Raw genomic sequence first — 14,900 nt, forward strand, 5'->3', positions numbered from 1 at the left:
TCAATTCTGGACCAAGGAGGAAAAAAAATTGGTGAAAAGCCCTATAGCGGAATGCCTGGTGCAAATCTGTGGCATTCAACCCACAGAAAAAAGGTTTGCATTAAGTGTAGAAATGGCCCTTGTATTATTTGCACCTTTGCAATGGGAGGAGAAGGTTGGTGGCATTCTGCTCCATGTCAGCAGCATGCTTGCAAGGAGATCAGCCCTTTGCTACACGGACAAATTAATCCCAGTGCTGGCTCTCCGAATTGGCAGCCTTTCATTATGGTAAGGTCGCCTGGCAAACTCATGTATGGCAAGGTTCGTGCAGCCCCTAGTCTGGGCTGGTTCAGACATGGCCCTGGCTGAAGATCTGCTTTCATGCTTAGCGTTTCATGAGGATGGCACAAGAGAAATCCGTTTGGAGAACAGAAGGGCTGGCAGTTAACGAGCTGGATTTGGAAGGCCTGTTCTCTCGGATGGAGACAAATGACGCCTCTGTGCCTTTTTTTACTTCAGGAAAAAGACAACCTGGGGATGAAATGATGGGCCTCTACAAAATTATGCAAAATGTGGAGGAAAGGGACAAAGGGATTTTCTCATCCCTTCCTGTGAATGTGAGAGTTCCCGGTCACCCAGTGAAACTGATTGGCAGTAAAGCAGAAGGAAAGGAAATACCATTTGGGTAATTTCACACACGGAACTCACTTTCAATGCATTTTGCCCCTGGATCTTACTGTGCAAAATAGCAAAATCCACTCGCAAGTGGCTAGTGAGATGAAATGGATTTGGATCTTCATTATTTAGCATATGGAAAAGTGCCCTTTGAAACCACAGGGGGGGAGTGATTTGTGGAACTCAGCTGCCGCAAGGTTTATTTTTTTAAATTCTTTATTTATTATTTAATTTCTAGCCCACCACTCCCACAAGCGGCTCATGGCGGGGAAGAACGCATTCCCCAGAAAATACCCATTAACCCCGCAACCTTGCAGCTTAAAAATCAATTTGTCCTACAGCATTAAAATCCTCCTTCCTCCTCCCACCCCCATGGTGCTTCACACTGGTTTAGATGGATTTAAAATTTGTTGTGCAGTTTGTTCACCCACTAAAGATGTTCTCTTGCTTGGTGTGTAACTTGTTTTCTGTTCCCGCCTGACTATTTGGCCATGGAGGTTAGTGTTCCCTCAAACTTGCTGGTAGTAGTAGTAGTAGTAGTAGTAGTAGTAGTAGTAGTAGTAGTAGTAGTAGTAGTAGTAGAAGAAGAAGAAGAAGAGGAAGAAGAAGAAGAAGAAGAAGAAGAGTTGGTTCTTATATGCCACTTTTCCCTACCCGAAGGAGGCTCAAAGCGGCTTACAGTCACCTTCCCATTCCTCTCCCCACAACAAACACCCTGTGGGGTGGGTGAGGCTGAGAGAGCCCTGATATTACTGCTCGGTCAGAACAGTTTTATCAGTGCTGTGGCGAGCCCAAGGTCACCCAGCTGGCTGCATGTGGGGGAGCGCAGAATTGAACCCGGCATGCCAGATTAGAAGTCCGCACTCCTAACCACTACACCAAGCTGGCTCTGAAGTTGTGGCTTCACAAAGACTTTGGGTGGATCCCTACATTTGGAGAGACTCACTGAATTCTGCTCCTTCCTGGGCAGAAGCAGCAAAAGCTGCTGCTGGTAGGATACGGGAGGCCACTTGATCCCCCTGCAAGCATTCTGGCATTTCCCCTCGGCCTGCTGTGCCTGAGAGCTGCGGGAGTGAAAGAGGTGGCATCAATTATTTTAGGAGGGTGCCTGGTGCCCCTGGAGGGAGGGGGGGTCAATTCTGATCTAATTAACTGCTCCTGAATGTGATAGTGGCTGTTTTGTACAGCAGGTATTAATACCCCCACAGAACGTTCCCGAATGCCTGAAGCTAAAAATCGTGAAAACAGAGTTGGTTTGTGTCATGTGCCGAACAGCTGGCCTGCTGGGCCACCAAGCACGGAGCGCTTGATGGTGATAAATACAGTTGTCTTCGAAGAAGTGTGTCTGTGAATGTGGTGTCAGGTTTACTGGCACACAGAGGCCATTTCTAGACATCAGAGTTTGTAACACAGTTCCCGGGTCAACCATTGAAATACAGTTCCACAGTTCAGCACGACTGGCTTCATGTCTGCAGGGAAATCCAAGATCAAAGTGACAAGGTACAGACCAGGGTCTGAAACAAAGAAGCCATTCCAGCAGCCAGAGGCCAATAGCTAAATTTCCACACGGCCACCCCCTTCTATGCTGCTAAACAGCCTGCCGGTTGCCTCAGTCCCACTCCTGCAAGCACTCATCTTCCCTGTTGATGCTGGGCCGGTGCTGGGGATGACAGGCAGGCACTGTGCCCTCTGACCTGAAGGTGTCTCCTCATCTTCTTCCAGAAGACGTTCCTAACAGTTAGAGCGGTTCCTCAGTGGAAGAGGCTTCCTCAGGAGGTGGTGGGTTCTCCTTCCTTGGAATTCTTAAAGCAGAGGCTAGATAGTCATCGGACAGAAATGCTGATTTTATGAACTTAGGCAGATTGTGCGTAGTGGCAAGAAGGAATGTTCCAGCATTTGTCTCTTATGGCCCTTCCTTTCATACCCGGGGAATTGCTGATCGCCACTGTGTGATGGTAGGTGAATTTCCACCAGGCCAGGCTATATTCTAGAGATTTTTTATGGAGGGATCACTTGGGCATGAAATTGGGGTCACCATGTGTGGGCAGGTAGTTGTGAGTTCCTGCATTGAGCCTTCAAGGAGGGCGGCATATAAATGTGAAAATAAATAGAATAAATACATTGTGCAGGGGGTCGGACTAGATGACCGTGAAGTTTCCTTCCAACTCTATGATGCTATGAAAAGGAAATATTCTCTGTTCTTTGAGAATACCAGTTTTGTTTACTTCAAGGGAAGTCCCACAGTGTTCAGCAGTATTTACAGCTGCTTAAATATGGCTTGCAGCTTTAATTTTAGAAACTAGAGGAGGGAGAAAAAAAGATCCCAAATTGTCTGTCAAGCTGAAGATGGAACACAGCATTGTGGCCACTGGGTGGAGACCCATCAAACAGCCACGCAAACATTGACGAAATATCCACTTCTTCCTGCTGTGGAAATGTAGGGAGTTGTTTGGTGTGTGAACAAGGGAACCCCGTAGATCAGGGGTAGTCAAACTGCGGCCCTCCAGATGTCCATGGACTACAATTCCCAGGAGCCCCTGCCAGCGAATGCTGGCAGGGGCTCCTGGGAATTGTAGTCCATGGACATCTGGAGGGCCGCAGTCTGACTACCCCTGCCGTAGATCAAGAGGGTGGGGGCTTTATAGCATTGTTCTTCTTTGGGTTAGAGTGCTTTTCCCCATGTTTTATCAATTGCCTTCCCAGAACTGCAGCAGCCAAGTTCCTTTTCATATGTTGTTTGTGGGTGGAATTTTCAGAGAGCCCCAGCTGTCGTTTTGATCGAAGATGCATAGCTCAAGAAAATTATATAGTGTGCACTTTGAACTTGTGGCTGGGAATGCAAGTTCATCGCTGCACTGTGGAGACACATTATTATATAGCTGGCAATGGTCTGTTTTATTCTCATGCTGCAGCAGCTATCCTTGTATTGTTCAATATTTTTTATTTAATGTGTATTCAATTTAGTTGCATATATAAACAATGGAAATTAAAGTTATCTGTATTTGGCAATGGAACCAAATGGAAGTGGGTCACGGTTTGTAAGAAAGAAGAGTTGTTTTCATACTCTACTTGTCATTACACAAAGGTTTCCCCAAGAGGCTTACCAACACCTTTCCCTTCCTCTCCCCACAACAGACACCCTGTGAGGTAGGTGCAGCTGAGAGAGCTCTGACAGAACTGCTCTGTGAGAACAGCTCTAACAGGACTGCAACTAGCCCAAGGTCACCCAGCTGGTTGTGTGTGGAGAAGTGAGGAATCAAACAGATTCTCTAGATTAGAGGGTGCTGATGTTAACCACTACACCATGCTAGCTCCAGGAAGACACTATGATAACATCTGTGCATTCAAGTCTATCTTAAAAACAAAAGAATCCTTCAGTTCTACAGAGAGACTCATTTAAGATGGTCTGTAGAGATTAAATGGCTCAGCAGAATATTGCCAGTGGGAAGATTGTTTTAATGGTCACTTCTTTTCCTTCTCTGGTGGAACTGCCCTAATGCCCTGATATGTGATTACTGAATTATTAATTTGTAAATTTAAAATTCAACAAAACAATAAGAACGGTTAAGCAATGCTGGGTTTGATTCCTGATGTTAACGTAGAAAAACATTCCGAGGATCAGAATGTGGAAACACATGATCTGCGAAAAATCTGATTCTTGCTGGCGGCCGCTGCCCCAGTAGCCACCCCCTCGCCCATGGCTGCTTCCTTCATCCTGGTATGAAGCCAGGAGGAGATGGGGAACCTCGGACTAAGGTGGAGCCAGGCATGGATGAGAGGCAGCAGAGGTGGTGGTGGCACCTGGGCAGGCCTGGCACTGAGCCCCGCTTGCTTCCCCACCAGGGGCCCCCGCTGCCAGGGGTGCAGGTGGAGGAAGAATGGACACAATGCCAGCTGACCAGTGCTGAGCCCCATTCGGTCATCTGCTGATGCTCCCTCAGCCACCTATCATCCATGCCTAGCCCTGCAACCAGTAATGGGGTGGGGAGGGAAATAGGTGTGGTGCCAGCTGGGCAGGCCCAGCACTGACCTTTGCTCTTGAGCTGTCCGGGTCGCTGCCTCCTGCCAGCCTCTCCTTAATGTCTGGCCACAACCGCTCTGGCACCATCCCTCTTTCACTGTCACCTGACTGTCTTCCCTCGCTGTCTGTCCTGGGAGAGCGGGATGGGAGTGGAATGGACTCACGTCACATCCCTAGTCATTTCCATCTCAGGGAGCATGCCAAAAGATGTTTTTCCACATCAAGAATGAGGAAGAGTGCATGAACTCGAAAGCTCACACCTTGAATAAATTTTTGTTGATCTTAAAGGTGCTACTGGATTCTGATTTTATTTTGCTTCTTCAGACCAACACAGCTACTCATTTGAATCTATTCTTAACAATAAGTTTTTGAAGGCACAAAATCGAACACTTCAAATGTTGTGGAGGAATGGAAGATGTCAAAAGAAGCCAAGATGGATGACTAAAGAACTCCTAGATGAGATAAAAATTTAAACGGAGCATATACATCGAATGAAAAAAAGGAGGAAATCTCCAAGGAGCAATTTTTAGAAATAGCCATGAAATGTAGGGGGGAAATTTAAAAACACAAAGGCCAAGAATGAGTCCTCTCAGAAGACCAGCAGTGCTGGCTCTGGTCTGTATGGGAATCCTTCAAGGAAGTCCAGAGTTGTTAAGCAGAAGCAAAGAGTGGCAAAGCACGCCTGAATATCTCTCGCCTTTGAAAACTTACATCAGTGGTTCTCAACCTTCCTAATGCCACAACCCTTTAATACAGTTCCTCATGTTGTGGTGACCCCAAACCATAAAATTATGCAAGGGTTATTTCACAGAAATTAAACCAAAACTGACCCATGGCGTGAAGATCCATTGTTCATGATTGTATATAAATTGGGTTTTCCCCCCGGGTTTCTCAGTTCAGTTCTGCCTCTTGTTCCATCAGGCCATCTTACTCTTTTCTGCTGCTCCAGACAGACGAACGCTCTATCTCAATCTACCCCGCAAGGCTGTTGTGTGGATGGAGCCCCCCTGGCCAAGCTGCAAGCCCTGCCACGACCCCTGTGAAAGGGTCATTCGACCCCCCCAAAGGGTTTCCGACCCCCAGGTTGAGAACCACTGACTTACAGGGTGGCCAGAAGTCAGCTGTGGCTGGGTGGCACGTCTGACCTCCCCCTAACCAGTTCAGGATTGTGCTTTCAGCTCCCAAGATCTGAAATTACGTCTCCTAACCACTACGCCCCTAACCACTACGCCAAGCGGGCAGCTGTGCAGTCTGGGAGTACATTTTCGTATCATTTTTTAAAAAATCCGTTGCCCTGCTAATTGCTGGTCTGTTGGTTGGCTTTTCAAGTAAGGAAAATGGCATCCCCCAAGAAACAAAATTAAAGAATAAACACACGGTATGAATTTATTCATAATTATACTGACCATTTTCCCTAGTAAAAAAGAAACTGAACAAAAATGAATTGGCAGTACATTCAGTGCCGATTATTTATTTAGAGACATTGTAGATGTTTCTTTCTTCCCCTTCAGGGAAGCATAACATTTATAATCCAAGGCTACCATCCATCAAGGAGAAGAAGGAAAGTAATTTCAAGAGATTTCATCCTAAACCTAGGGGGTGAGGAATGTCATTCTTTTGGCAAAAATAATTTCTTCCCCCTCTCCCTTTCCCCTGCTCCGGTAGGTTCTTGCCTTTAATCTGGAGCTTGGCACTACAGCAGATTTCCCTCTGCTATCGGCTTAGTTTATTACTGGTGTCGGTGTGAAGGACTGACTTAGCTGCACCTCACGGCATAGCACGAGAAGCAAAGGAACAGTGGATCATAGAATCATAGAATAATAGAGTTGGACGGTACCTCCTGGGTCATCTAATCCGACCCCCTGCACTATGCAGGACACTCACAACCCTATCGCTCATCCACTGTAACCTGCCACCCCCTTAAGCCTTCAAAGAATCAGCCTCTCTGTCAGATGGCTATCCAGCCTCTGTTTAAAAAATTCTAAAGATGGACAACCCACCACCTCCCGAGGAAGCCTGTTCCACTGAGAAACTGCTCTGACTCTCAGGAACTTCTTCCGGATGTGTAGACGGAATTTCTTTTGAATTAATTTCATCCCATTGGTTCTGGTCTGTCCCTCCGGGGCACAAGAGAACAACTCTGCTCCATCCTCTGTATGGCAGCCTTTTAAATACTTGAAGAGGGTTATCAGACATTTTCCTATTGTCAGAAGGCACAATTTCCCAAACTATTTTGGAAATATGCCCAGTGTTACTTGCTCCATGTTTCCCTGGGTAGCAAGAAACTGTGAGAGCAGAAAAGCCAACCCTGGTTCCCCTTGAGATACGACCGCACTGGAGATTTATGATATTCTGCAACAGACTGGATGTATTCTCGTGGAAGGCACCGCAGGGAGTGGCATTCTGCCATGCCCGTTTTATTTACAAATTAATAACAAGCCCTGTTAGGAGCACATCTGCTTCCCCAGAAAGAGAAAGAGTCAGCAATTCCCCAGTGCATCTGATAAAGTGAGTTCCAGCTCATAAAAGGTTAGGCTTTTAGGTTTTATTAGTTTTGCCACTGGACTCCTGTTTTATTTCTCTCCACCTCTTAAGGAGAGCCAGTTTGGTGTAGTGGTTAAGAGTACGGACCTCTAATCTGGCATGCCGGGTTCGATTCTGCGCTCCCCCACATGCAGCCAGCTGGGTGACCTTGGGTTCGCCACGGCACTGATAAAGCTGTTCTGACCGAGCAGTGATATCAAGGCTCTCTCAGCCTCACCCACCCCACAGGGTGTCTGTTGTGGGGAGAGGAATGGGAAGGCGACTGTAAGCCGCTTTGAGCCTCCTTCGGGTAGGGAAAAGTGGCATATAAGAACCAACTCTTCTTCTTCTTCTTCTTCTTCTTCTTCTTCTTCTTCTTCTTCTTCTTCTTCTTCTTCTTCTTCTTCTTCTTCATTTTCCAGCTCTGTTGCTTGAAACCATGGAGGGCTCTTTCTGGACACACATCCAGGTCCTTCTCAGGTAGCTCCTGTTGAAGAACCATTGAAAGAGTAGGGTGGGGGGTGGAGTGGGGTTGGTCACTAAGCATCTAATCGAACCTGGGGCCATTTCCTCATGGAGGCATAAAACGTACACCACCTCCTGCTTGCAAGCATGCGATAGTAAGCCACATGTTTACACACTTCCTGATGGGAGACCTCTCCTGCATTAACCCACCATCTCCTTGTGGCTTTTTGCCTCTTGAAAAGGTGGCGGAGAAGCCAGAAGCATGGACAACCCAAAGTTTCCCCCAGCTCCTCAGGCTGTCAATCAACGCAAGCCACCAATCCCTTCACAGTGGTAGTTTTGGGGACTCAAACTCCCACCCGCCCTCCCTCAAGTCCCAAAATTAATTTTATAAATACACTTCCGTGACGCCAGTAAAACATTTTTTTCCCCCCAAAAAAACCTTACACTTCCGTGTTGCTACAGAATCACACCACAACAATAAAGCATTTCTTTAGATCTCTTTTCAGGATTCTTTTTATAATGGTCTGTCTTCATGTTTGGGTACATTTGTGATAGGCCTGGCCATGGTAATTGGACCCCAATGGTTGTGTGTTCACAATACAGATTTAAAATACAGAGCATGGATGAAGAGCTACTTCATCACACACCTCCCCCCTTTTCCCGTTCATCCCCCACCACCAGAAAATACAAACAGGAATGTGTCTTGGATTGGGTTGCTGCCTCCTCATCACACTTCAAAAAGGTTGAACCCCCTACTGGAGAGCTATGAGTCTCTAATGACAACATGAGGAAGCAGCGTTAAAACACGCAAGCAAGAAGAGGCCAGACAGGGGCAAATTCCTCATGCGGAAATGGTCTGGGTTCTTCCACCATGGTACTTTGGCTGGTTTTGGTCCAACAAAACCAGGTGGTGACTGTATAATGAGGATACATCCACAAGTAGCTCAAAATCTCATTTCCACACACCACTACTCAGAAGGGTATTTCCCATCCAGTATGCAGGTTTCTTATTTTTGTGACCCAGATGTAGAACTCTGCACTTTTTTGTTGAATTGCATTTTGTTCTCATTTGCCCCGCATGTTCAGATCTCGTTGAACTCTTATCTCTATCGTCTGGGGTGTTTGCTACTCCTCCCAATTAGGTGTCATCTGCAGATTTAATGAGGAGTCCCTCCATCCCCTCATCCAGATCACTGATAAAAATGTTGAAAAGTACTGTACCCAGTGCGGAGCTCTGAGGCTACCCACTGCTCACCTCCCTCCAATCTGACGAAACACCATCGACAAATGCTCTTTGGGTAACCTTCTAAAAATGCAATCTGCAGACCTCCAGTTTACGCATCTGAACATCATGAGGAACCTTGTCAAAAGCCCGACTGAAATCCAGGTAAACATCAACTGAGTTTCCATGATCTAGTAAGCCTGTCACTTGGTCCAAGAAGGAAACCTGATTGGTCTGGCAAAACCTCTTGAAGAAAAATCCATGCTGACTTCCCTGGATCAACAAATTATCCTTCAGACATTTGCAGAACCCCGCCCCCTCTTTAAAATCTGCTACATTATTGCTGGCAAGGTGAGGGTATTTCCCCCCTTCTTTTTCTGTCTCTAACTGAGGCAGCGGTGTATGTATGTATGCCAGGACAGTATTTGAGGGTGAGTGCATGTTTTGTAGCCTTCTAGAGTGTGCTTTCTGTTCAGTGTTAAGTGCCTTTGTTTGTGGCTGATTGAGGAAGTCTATGCTGGGGTGGTGTGCAACTGAGAAATTACACATCCCACCCTCTGCTGGGTTGTGACCCATGAGTTTAAAGGCTTCTCCCCACCAGAGGCATGAACCTTTGACACAAGCCGAAGAGTAAGAGCCAAAGGGCTGTTGTTCTGTGGCTCTTTGCCTGGGGATTTGTCTGGGGATCACCCTAACAACTTTATCCTAAAAATAAAGATTCGAGAGTTAAGGAATCTGTTTTTGGAAGATGGTAATGGATATTCAAGGTCCACATCAAGTCACTTGCAAGGAGTGTGCCGTTTGTTTTCCTCCCTGAAGACAAGATGTCCTACAGTTGTCATAACTGTAAATTGTCATGTCTTGTCATAAGTCTAAATTTCTTTTAGAGGAAAAAGATTAAGGGCCTGGAGGAGGGAATTAAAACCCTGTACGAAATCAAGGAAGCAGAGGACAGGAGATGTGGTAACCTTCATAGGAATGAAGAGATCAAACCAAAGGAGAAAAGGGGGGGAGGGTTATCTTCCCTATGGAGCCTCCCTTTACTGCTGCAACATGAGCCTAAAAGTGTCTAGTGAGATGGAACCCAGAACCATTGGAGTTTAAGAATAGATTTCAAGCCCTTGCAGAGGAAATAAACCACTGGAGTTCAAAAATAGATTTCAAGCTTTTGCAGAAGAGATGGAAGCATCAAGGGCAGAGGAGGAACCAAAACAAATTCAAGGATGGAATGAAGAGGGCATGGGGATGAGGAAATGTCATTCGAAGAAAAAGGAAAGTGTTGGTCATCGGTGACTCTCTGCTGAGGGGCACAGAACAGCATGTGGCTAGACCTGACCCCATAGTCTGAGTGGTGTCTTGCTTGAAAGGGGCAAAGATTAAAGATATTATGGACCAGATGCCAACATGGATAAAACCTATGGATCACTACCTGTTTGTGATGGTCCACATGGGAATGAACAGCATGGCCATGTATTAAGGCTGACTATAAAGATCTTGGGAAGCAGCTGAAATGAATGGGGGCTCAAGTGCTTTTCTCTTTGATCCTGCCTGTCAGGGGAAGAGAAACAAGTCAGAAATTGAAGATAATAAAGGTGAACCACGGGGTCATTGGTGGTGCCAGCAAGTAGGATTTGGATTCTGGGATTATGCAATAGGTTTTCTAGAAGAAGGACTACTAACACATGATGGACTTTACTTATCCAAGTTGGGGAAGAATGTGTTTGGCAGAAGGCCCATTATGCACGGCCGCCGAAACGGCGATTTCGGGTCACATGGAAAACGCGGAGGGGGAAGACGCGATGCACACCGGTTATGCACGGGGCGGAGCGCGGCGGCGGCAAAACCCAGAGTAACCGATTATGCACGCGGCGATCCGGGCGCCGCTTCTGGTTGCGCCCCGGTCACCCAGAAGCTGCGCTTTCTTCCGCGTTTCACTGACGCGGCTTTTTCGGCGGCATGCACCGAAGCTGCAGACGGTTGCAGCCGGCTCCGTGCGTTATCGGTGATTTTAGTCGCCGCCATTCCACCCCGAATGTGCGTTATTTCCCCCGTGCATAATGGGTCGAAATCTGGGGAGATTCATCAGGAGAGCTTCAAACTGAAGTCACAAGGGGAAGGAGACATCCAACACAGGGATTCTAATGTAGGAGAACAAATTTGGGAAGGACAGATCAAATGGTTCCATTGGGTGCTGGCACCTGAAGCCTCTTACCCTTGGTTCCAGTAGGCTTAAGGTGCCAACACCCAATGCACGGGCAATAAAAAAGGATGAGTTTGAGCTTTTTTATGCAGGCAAAGAGATGTGATTTAGTAGGCATTACAGAGGCTTAGTGGAATGAGTCCCATGACAGGAATGCAATAGTGGATGGATATGAGTTGTTCAAAAGAAACAGGAAATGTCAAAGCGGAGGTGGAATGGTGCTGTATCTGAGGAGAGGGCTTAGAATCATACAGTTGGAAAGGACCTCCAGGGTCATCTATTCCAATCCACTGTGCAATGCGGGAACTCACAACTACCTGCCTTCCCACGGTGACCCCAATTTCATGCCCCCACTAAAACTCCAAAATCCAGCCTGGCCTGTAGGAAATTCACCTGCCATCCCACAAGAGACACTAGAGGAAGAGAATGACACTCCAGTGGAAAGTATCTGGGTGAAGATAAGGGAGGGATAACAAAGAGTATAGTGGCTGGTGTTTGCTACAGACTGCCTAACCTCTGCCAAATCTCTCAGCCTATTGATTAGTAGTTGTCACCAAAAAACCTCCATAATAGATGTCACAAATCTGCCTTAACTATTTACAAACATGTACATAATAATGTGAATTAGGCATACATTTTTCTTTTATATCCAAGTAATTTTCTTTACTTATTTTAGAAATTATTTCCACAATATATTTGGACTGGAGGCAAGAGTAGAACTGTCCCATACCAACTCACACTCCATAAATGATGGATACCTTTACAATGGATTTGTCACCTTGGGTCTTGTCATTGACCAAAGCTGGGTCATCTTTGTCTCCACTCTTGTTAGGGAGTGCGCATCAAACCACATGTAACATGTCTTCTTTCATGTGCCTTGTCTTTGCAGCTGGCCAGCTGGCTGGGAACTCTTCCGTAGAGATGTATCGCCAAGTGCTGTTGTCTGGCTGCCGCTGCGTTGAGCTGGACTGCTGGAAAGGCCGAACGGCTGAAGAAGAGCCTGTCATCACCCATGGGTTTACCATGACAACTGAAATATCATTTAAGGTATATTTGTAGGGGATGGCTTCAGCTGCTATGTGACAGAAGAGCATGGGGCCAGAGAAGGTGGGGTTCTGCCAAATTAAAACTAACTTGGACCATTGTGTCATCCCGCCTTGTTAATAAATACACCAAGAAAGCAAGGACCAAACTTTCCTCTGCTTTCCTAGACCTTAAAGGAGTCTTTGACTCCATACCATGGGAATTCTCTAGGATAAACTATCCAAAATAAATATTAAGAAGAGCTTGTTGTTCTTTATAAAAAAAGTTCATACCTCTATGAGATGTCAAATTATATCCTCTCTGGAAAGAAAGCTAAACTGCCCCTTTCTTATTCAACCTATTCCTAAATGATCTTGCTTCAACCTTGTTATGAGTAGATGGCCATAGCCCAAGACTTGGCTCTGTTCAGGTACCGTTATTGTTTTATGCCGATGATGTTGTTTTATTGTCCCATTCCCAGGTGAGTCTGAAACACCTTCTGAAATGTTTTTTTTCTGAGTTTTGTGTGGCTAATAGGTTGGAAATGAAGTATGAGGAATCAAAAATCCTTGTATTCTTGAGAACCTAGAAGTCCCACATCTGGGAAATTATAATGGTAATAAATTATAACAGGTCATGGACTTAAGTACCTAGGTATAAATTTCCAGTGTAATGAATCCTGGGCCATTCTCTTTAACAGAGCAAACCAATATGTCCCTGTTGTTCCAAAAATATTTAATGCCAAAATAAGTGCGCAACCATTATAAAGAATTCTGCTATAGATTGGTCCAATCTGTAGAACGCACTCAATCCAAATTACAACAAAAAAATTAGGACTGTCAAACTGTACCACATGTAGCCCCATGCATGAAATCTGACTACGGTCTATTCGAAATAACAATGTGGCTAATAACTATTAAATATTGGTTGTAGCTACACTACAATTTGGATCTGGATAATCTCACTTATCAAATGCTTGTGGAATCTAAATCTTCCAACTGGCTAGCCTATATCAAACAAAAATTAGACCTCTGTTTAAGCCTATTTTCATAGCTCTAAATCCCCACTCCCTCTCAGAACTATCCTGCTTTTTGGAATCTAGCCTAAGAATTCTTCTTTCCCTAGAAGATTACCCCCCCCCCCCAGCTAGGCAGGGATAAGGTGAAATAGCCAGTTACTGGTGAGTGTTCTTTTTTACAGTGTATGAGGACAGTGTGTGAGAGTATATAGGTTGCAGAACAGTGGGGGCAGTTTGTTTTATTTTTGGGTCTGTTCCTTCCCTGGGTGGTAGGTAGGGTTGGGCGCTTCAGCTTCTGGATCAATCTTGCATCCAACCACCACACCCTTAGTTGGCCTTGTTTCCTTTATCCACTGACCAATCCTAGCATAATTTCTTTTTTTCATTGAGTTGGAATGCATGATATGGTGAAAGTAAATGAGTCAGAGTTTTGTGATTTTGCCTTTCAGTTTGTATGAACTGTAGTATTTCCTTGTCTGTGAGTTTTGCTGTCCACGGAACCCACAGAAACCTTCTTTGGTAGTATGACTGCCTTATTGCAGCATCTCACAGGGCAGTTTTGTGAACTGGATCCTGGGATGTTCAGTGTGGCATATAGCGCTGCAGGATTAGCACCCTCATTATAGAGAGATGCAACATGTATGTATTTTTGGTGCTTTGTTTGCAAAATCGTTAGCGTGTTTTTTAGTGCATTGCAATAGGAGGCTGTTATTTGCTAATCGAGGATTTGCTAAAGTACATAGTAGGTGAAAAAAATTTTTTAATTAAATTTCCAGGCTTTACTTATTCACCACTTTGTCTAAAGTCCTGAGACAATGGGACAGAAACTGTTAGAGCAAAATGAGTCGCCTTAACTTGCATCATCCCGGTCCTTCTCATACTCCCTTCCTTTGTGGCAATTGCAGCTGATAATGATACTTCTTGATTCTTGTTTCCTGAGAGTAATTTTTTAAGGTTGTGTGTTAATTGTATTTTTTAATCTAGGCCCATTCCGCACACATAGGATAATGCACTTTCAATGTGCTTTGGCAGCTGGGTTTTCCTGGACCGTTTATGCACTGGAAACTTCACGACAGCAGCTCCCGTACAGGAGCACAACTCTGGGGCAGATGATGCACCCCAGGCCAAATGCTCCCCCATGCGGGTGCAGGAAGAGGTGGGGCAACTTCAGCCTGCAGCTTGGCATAAAACCTCCAGTGCATAAACGGTCCTGTGCAGAACAGGAAAATCTACTTCTAAAGTGCATTGAAAGTGCATTCTCTAGTGTGTGCAGAATAGGCCCTAGTGAGAAGACAGGCTTCTAGGCTTCATTTTCCACTTCAAACAACAAAATGATGCTGTATAGCTATTCCATGGCTACCTTTCTCAATTGATACAACTGTGCTTGGAGAAATCCCCTTCTCTATTATGTTGTCTTAGGAGTGAACATTTTAAACCTTCATGGTTGTGAAAACCCCCTTAAATTGGACATGCTAAAAGCTTTTGGAGTGGTCTGAACTAGGAATGTACCAGTGTGCCATTTGAAGTGTTTTGTACATATTCATTGTGAGTGGTGTTCTTCCCATCTTGTTTGCTTTGCTAGTTTTTTCACTGCATGTGTTCCTTTCATGCTGTTTATACACACAAATATATGGTGGCTCACCTCCAAGGGCAGCCTGGGGATCTGCTGGTATTACAACTGATTTCCAGATGACAGAGCTGGTCCTCCAGAGAAAATGGACAAAATGCTTTTGTGCGGAATGTCTGGCGTTATATCCCATTGAGGTCCCTC

General features: G+C 45.4%; 1 protein-coding gene across 3 annotated transcripts in view; it reads left to right on the plus strand.

Annotated features, from left to right (window-relative positions):
- Positions 1-14,900, plus strand: part of PLCB1 (phospholipase C beta 1) — a 508,515-nt gene that overhangs the window by 340,834 nt on the left and 152,781 nt on the right. For all 3 annotated transcript variants that reach the window (XM_077314606.1, XM_077314600.1, XM_077314616.1), the window contains one exon: positions 11,978-12,135. In XM_077314606.1, coding sequence (XP_077170721.1) covers positions 11,978-12,135 — 158 coding nt within the window. The remainder of the gene's footprint in view (positions 1-11,977; positions 12,136-14,900) is intronic.

This window comes from Paroedura picta, chromosome 1, assembly GCF_049243985.1.
Source record: "Paroedura picta isolate Pp20150507F chromosome 1, Ppicta_v3.0, whole genome shotgun sequence".
Classification (NCBI taxonomy): Eukaryota; Metazoa; Chordata; class Lepidosauria; order Squamata; family Gekkonidae; genus Paroedura; species Paroedura picta.